The sequence below is a fragment of the Vidua chalybeata genome, chromosome 2 (assembly GCF_026979565.1).
Source record: "Vidua chalybeata isolate OUT-0048 chromosome 2, bVidCha1 merged haplotype, whole genome shotgun sequence".
Classification (NCBI taxonomy): Eukaryota; Metazoa; Chordata; class Aves; order Passeriformes; family Viduidae; genus Vidua; species Vidua chalybeata.
In genome coordinates, this window is record NC_071531.1 from 83,367,810 (window position 1) to 83,373,809 (window position 6,000).

General features: G+C 54.9%; 2 protein-coding genes across 3 annotated transcripts in view; both read right to left on the reverse strand.

Annotated features, from left to right (window-relative positions):
• Nucleotides 1-2,631, reverse strand: part of MAML2 (mastermind like transcriptional coactivator 2) — a 211,209-nt gene extending 208,578 nt beyond the window's left edge. The window contains exon 1 of the mRNA XM_053935768.1: nt 2,194-2,631. Coding sequence (XP_053791743.1) covers nt 2,194-2,589 — 396 coding nt within the window. The 5' untranslated portion in view covers nt 2,590-2,631. The remainder of the gene's footprint in view (nt 1-2,193) is intronic.
• A 170-nt stretch (nt 2,632-2,801) lies between these two features.
• On the reverse strand, nt 2,802-4,459 carry LOC128784298 (multifunctional 2-oxoglutarate metabolism enzyme-like). 2 transcript variants are annotated; one of them, XM_053935770.1, is made up of 2 exons: nt 3,712-4,459; nt 2,802-3,379 (listed from the first exon to the last, which is right to left on the reverse strand). In XM_053935770.1, exons 1-2 carry the CDS (start codon nt 4,026-4,028, stop codon nt 3,364-3,366), a joined length of 333 nt encoding a protein of 110 aa, XP_053791745.1. In that variant the 5' UTR covers nt 4,029-4,459; the 3' UTR covers nt 2,802-3,363. The 2 variants fall into 2 exon arrangements, with proteins under 2 accessions (XP_053791745.1, XP_053791744.1); XM_053935769.1 differs by having other exon boundaries at nt 2,802-3,526.
• Between the last annotated feature and the right edge of the window lie 1,541 nt (nt 4,460-6,000).

A 6,000-nucleotide genomic window follows, 5' to 3' on the forward strand; every position in this document is an offset into this window, starting at 1 on the left:
CCATTTATAATGCACAGGACAACAGGATTAGTCTACCTCGTCCTTCCTCTTCAAGTCCTTCACCCTTGGAAAAACTGGCAGAGGTAATTCCTTTTCCAGCTATGCCTGGAGGAAAAGCAAGACTCTGTTCTTTCCTGGTCCATCTCTGCCCTCTAAATTTTCAAGAACAGGAACACAAAGCGGTACTACCTTAAAGCTGCATGCTCCTCAGCCACTTGAATTCACCCCGCTCAGACACCGTGTGTTTTGCTATTCCTTGTTAATATTTGCAACATTGTTGTAAGGAGCTCTTGGTAAGGAGCAGGGTTACCTCCATGACACAGAGGTGTGACTTTGAACCAATTACTTCCTCTGTTTCTTGATCAGAGCAGCGAATGAGGAATGTCAGTGTCAAGCACAGATAGAGTGGGAGGATGTGCAGTGACACCATTACAACGATGCTGTTTCATGAGCCAGCATTTACTCGGTGTCAAAACATGGTTCAGGGCCCCAAACATCATGCTCACTTAAGTCACACACCTTGTCAGCACGATTACTGAAGGCTGGCGTGCAAAAATGATGGGGACTTTGTCAGACCTTTTGCTTCTCAAGGACACGTGTCTGTGGAGTTTCCTGGGAGGTAACGCAACATGCAACATAGAGTGAGGGCCGTGCATAGCATCTCCAGCAAGCAGCAGGCTAATAGCCATTAGTGATATTTCAGAAACAAGGAAAACCTCTCCACACTTAGATGAAAATCTTTCAGTATTTCCTTGGGAGTTCTTTCATTTCACATTTCCAAACATCTGTCTCCAGCTATTTCATAATAATAGTAACAACTAGCAAAAAAATAAAATTCAAAACAAACAAACAAAACAAAACAAAAAAAAAACCACATAGGCCTGTTGCCTGATTTCAGAAAGTGACTTTTTCTGGGATGTACACTATTAGGCAAAAGCCATTTTTTTTCTTTTCCAATAAGGCAAGTGTAAAGCATTACATTAATACACACTGGAAAAATAAGATAATGGCTTTCTTGATTGTGACGAGGAATGTGGGGAGATTTAATCTGAGCACGGAGTCAGGTGGAAGCGCCTAAACTCCCCTCGGACACAATGTTATCGCATTTAACGCTTACATCATCACCCTCACGAATGATGCTGAGTAACGCAGCGCCAAACGTCGATCCACGCACCGCACGGGTAAGAAGGGAGAAACGACCACAAAGGTCCCGTTTTAGCATACGTCAGGCACTAAGAAAGATAAGTTTGATGTCTGGAGCAGAGGGAGCGATCTATTTTCAGCCGTTCGAATAGCAGCCGGGGGCCTATCAGGATGCAATCACTCCTCTCAATGTTTCGTATGTGTGCCGAGAATTAAGAGTTGGGAGGCAGCACAGCGGAGCATACGCCTTCAAAAGCGTGGTGCACTGACTGCTCGTAATAAAGTAACAGGAGACAAGGCTTCGCCTCCTTGACACGTTCAGAGCAATTTCCAGTTGAAAAAGGTCAGCGTATCATTTACAGAGCGGCAGTGCCTGGAAAACTCTCGTAAGTGTGCTCCGCGAAACACTGGGTGACAATAACAACCTGAGCATCGCTGGCGAGGCCGGCGCTCGGAGCTGCCCCGCAGGAGCGGGCGCTCCGCTCCGGGCAGTGCCCGCTGCCCCGGGTAGACGCACTGCCCGAGTTCCAGGGGCACGGCTGCGAAATGACCTGAAATAGGTGCCTGAAGCCGTGGCGAACGGGATGGAGTGGGGCAAGGGGAACAATTCTGAACGCAGGTGATACTCGAGCGCTTCTTTTCACCCTTGCTCGGGGACGCGCTGACAGCGCCGGCTGCCCAATGCCCTCCTCGAGGATGCCGCTGTCACCGCCTTGTCAAGGCGCGACGGCAGAGGCGCGCGACGCGTTTTTAGGTGCACAGCGTGATGTAAAAAAGACCCCAAAGCAACAGCCCAAGCCGTCCCAAAATCCCTTCGAAGAGCACACACACACGCCCTCAGCCCCCCGAGCTCGGCGCCTGCCCACCGCTCCTCACACACTGGATGCCACCGCGGGTCCGGCGCCTGGCGGGGCCCACCCCGCGGCGCAGCGGGCCGAGCCCACGGACACCGCCGGGCCCGCGGGACGGCGCGGGCAGGGCGGGCGCCCCGCGGAGCGAGCGGGGGCTCGGCGCGGCGCCTCCCCGCCGGCAGCGGGCGCTGTGACTCACCGCCAGGAGCGCCGAGGCGCGCTGCTCCCCCGCCGGCTGCTCCCCGTTGATGCCGCCGTTGCCGAGGAGGTGCTGGTGGTAGTCCGGGGGCGCCGCGCCGGCGGCAGCGGCGGCGGCGGGGGCGGCGGCCGCCTTGGGCTGCTTGCCGGCCTTGCGGGCGCCCTGCCCCTGCTGCACGAGGTGGAGGAGCTGCAAGGTGCTCTCCCGCTCGCGGTCGGAGCTCTCGGCGCGGCCCCGCTCGTAGCGCCCCTCGCAGCTGAGGTGGTGCTGGCGGCAGACGGCGATGCGGGCCCGCAGCCGCTCCACGATGGCGCTGTGCACCCGGGGCGCCGCCGGGCCCCCCCCCAGCAGCCCGGCCCCCAGCCCCGCGGCCTGGGGGGGAGCCGTGTCGCCCATCGCTGGCTGCCGGTCCTGGCCCTCCGGATGGGTCGGTCCTCACTGCCGCATGGAGGAGGGCGGGGGGGATGGGGGGGGAGGCGGGGGCAGCGGCGGGAGCCCGAGCCCGGGGGCTGGCGGCGGGGCGGAGGGCGGTCAGCCCCGCGCCCCCAGCCCACCCCCGCCCGGCCCCCGGGCGGTGACGGCCCCGCGGGGGGTTGACAGATCGGGGGGCGGGAGGGGGTCGCTAGGGCTGCGCCAGCATCGGCCGGCGGGAGGGGCGGGGGTCGGGACCGGGCAGCCCCGGTCGAGGGGCGCCCGGTGAGGGGGGACGGCGGGGCTCCGCCGGGGGAGGAGAAGGGGAAAAAAAAAAAAGCCAAATAAAGCGAGCCGCTGCCTTCAAAATTAATCCCTGGACGAAGGAGCTCTCCGTCGGGAATGAGTGAGACTTGGCAGGTTTATTTGGTTTATTTTATTTCGGGGGAGCGGGGGGTGTTATTCCTTGAAGTGAAAATTTAAGGCATTGCCGTGGTCGGCGGCGCGGAGAAACCCCCGGTGGACCGAAAATCTCGTAGGTTAGCTGGAGTGGGTTTGTTGGGGTTTCTCTCTCTCTCTCTTTTTTTTTTTTTTTTTTTTTTTCTTTTAAGTCTTTAGTAAATGTGCAAATAAAGAGCCGGGGAAGGAGGAGAAAGAGGAGGAGGGTCGGGTTAGTTCAGTCTTTGTGCTTTCTCGTTTCTCTCGCCCGCTCGTTGCTGGCCACTCTGCGGCGTGGTGACTGTGTCCGGCTGGCTGCCACTAAACTGTAGTTCCTCTAAAAATCAGAGAGACAGATTCCCCGGTCCGGAACAATGTCAGTCAGTGGACTTCCAAATCACGCTTCGCCTTCACTTAATTCAGCCACTGGATAAATCCGTATTGCTTTCAGTGCTCATCTCCCCCCTTAGTATTAAGCAGCAAGCTACGGACACAGGCAAAGAACTCCTCTCGCGTACTTTCCCTTTTACTCCCAGATATTGAACAGTTTCAAGTACAGTTTCAAGAAAAGCACGGAGTAGGGGGGAGAAGGGGAAGAGGGAAAAAAACCCCAAACGAGCAACCCAGCCCCTCTTCAGACAGTAATTACAAACGGAGAGTTGCACTTACAAACTTCCAGCATTTTGCCCCCAGAACAGTCCAGCAGCCACTTTTCCTTTGTGTTTTTGTATATTCCATGCCCGCGCTGGGGGGCGGGTGTTTGCCGGTGGGCTGTCGGCGCTGCCGGTGCCGGAGCTGCCCGCGGCCCCTCCGTGCGGCGCGGCGCGGCGCGGCGCGGAGCGGAGCGGGGGCGGGAGGCGGGTGTCACCGACAGAGAGCGCGGCCGGGGACGCGGCGCCCGGGAGGCCGGGGCGAGGCGCGGAGCCTCCCAGCGGCCGCCGAGGGGAGTCGGGCTGCCGCTGCCGCTCCCCGGGAGGTATGTGCATGGGAGGAAGCCAAGGAAATCCCCGCTCCCCTCTTCGCCCTCTACCTGGGTGCCGGGCCGGGCGCGGAGCAGCTGCCGAGGAGCGCAGCCTCCCGCGCTCTCCCTCCTCCCCCGGCGGCGAGACCTTCAGGCGAGTACGAGGGAGTTCTCAAATAAATCACGGCGCTGTGCTCCTCTACCAGCTGGATTTCTCTGGAACAGACGGTATAAAAACAAGCAGCGCGTTCTAGGGCGCTCGCATGCACGGGACGAGTGCACGACACGAGGTCAGGCTCGGGATGTGGGAGCTCCGTGTGCTGACAGGAGCTTCTTGGGTGTCCAGGGCAAGTCACGTAGCGCCTGCACTGTGGTTCCTCCCCGGGAAAGCCGCAGGCTTGGTCCTTCTCTCACCCGGATCCTCTATTTAGAGCACGGCAATTTTAGACTGCGAGATCTGGCCTCTGGAACTAGCCTTGCTGCAACTGGCAGCCGTCAGGTTATGCGTGTTGTTGTAGGTGAGCTGTAAAGGAGGATGCAGAAATAGCTGGGAGCTGGCTGGCTTTATTAAAGCAATATGCTGTTGTACTACTGTGGCTGCATTAGCCAAATTCCCAAATACCTCTGGGAATAAAAATGGCCCCCAAGAATGCAGAAACACATCCCTGATGGAGAACCTCCAAGGTCTTTTGGGACTGTACAGCCCTTAGTAGGTGGGTGCATTATCTCTCTTTCAGTTCTGCAACGGGTCTAGTCAGAAAAATACACTAATTTCATCTCAGCACACTGAGACCATTAAGCTGAGGATGAGGAACCCTCTCAGGTGTTTTTATCCATTTCCAAAGTCATGCAGATAAATACTTTGAATGCCAGTGAAGTGACACATTCCTGGAATATCCCCCAGAATATAAAAGATATGCAGCATTAGACATACGGAAAATATAAAACCCCCCACTTCTATGACCTCCTTCATGTGGCAACAAACATGAAGGTTTATTGCAAGATGTGGGTTTCCAGGTTCTGGCTTGGTGAGCACCAGCCAGAGCCTCCAGCACATTCAGACCCATGTTTGTCTCAGCAAATGTTTTGAGACTTTGCTGAGGGATAAGGTCTGTGGGAGAAGGTTTGGGGCTGTGCTGCCTTCAGAGGAAGGCATTATTGCTAACAGGAAAAAGTTTTTTGTTGTTGTTTAACCTTGAACAACTGAGGAAGAGTGGGTTATTATTTGATATGAAACAGTAGCTTGAATCTGTTTAGAACAGTGGGTTGGCACAGCTGGAAAATTAAATGAAATTATAATGTTTGTAAAATAGTAGACAATGTTACCTTTGCTTCAGGCCTTGCTTGGTCTTTTATTTGTTCTGTACAGCTGAGATGTCATTGCTGTGTTTAAGGGGGTCAGTCACAGAACACATGTGCAACAGTAAAACACGAATCTCATGGAGAATAAGCGAGAGTGTTTTAAATGATGGCTTAGCTGTGTTTTTCAAAGTGACTGTGGGAATATGAAATCCATGGTGCTGCTCCAGAAGCTACCAAGACAGCTGGAGGAATTCTTTCTCTCTCTCTTACAAGACTTCGTAGAACTCAGAGAATGATCTTTCGAAACAAAGATTTTTTTTTTTTTTCGTTTTAACTTGAGACGTTTAAGATGCGCTTTTTGCCAAGCAGCATCTCGAGAGTTCGGTTTGCAGTTTGATCTCTCCCTTCCGAGGCGAGAGGCAGCCGGCTGCGGGGCTGCGCTGCGAGCTCCGCTCGCTCAATCCGCAGCAAATGCTGCCCCTGGTGTTTCCGAGCAGGAAATACCCCACAGCCATCCCTCGGCTTTCTAAGTTTTGTTCAGAAGACCCTGGCGAATGTCACCAACCCCTGGATACTGCCATCAGTTTTGGACTGGTTGGTTGTCAATTTTCTTAAAAGCAAACGGTTCTTAACACGTTGTAACATCCCTTGTGATTAGTGGCATTCTCATAAGCACACTCAGGATAAAACAACAT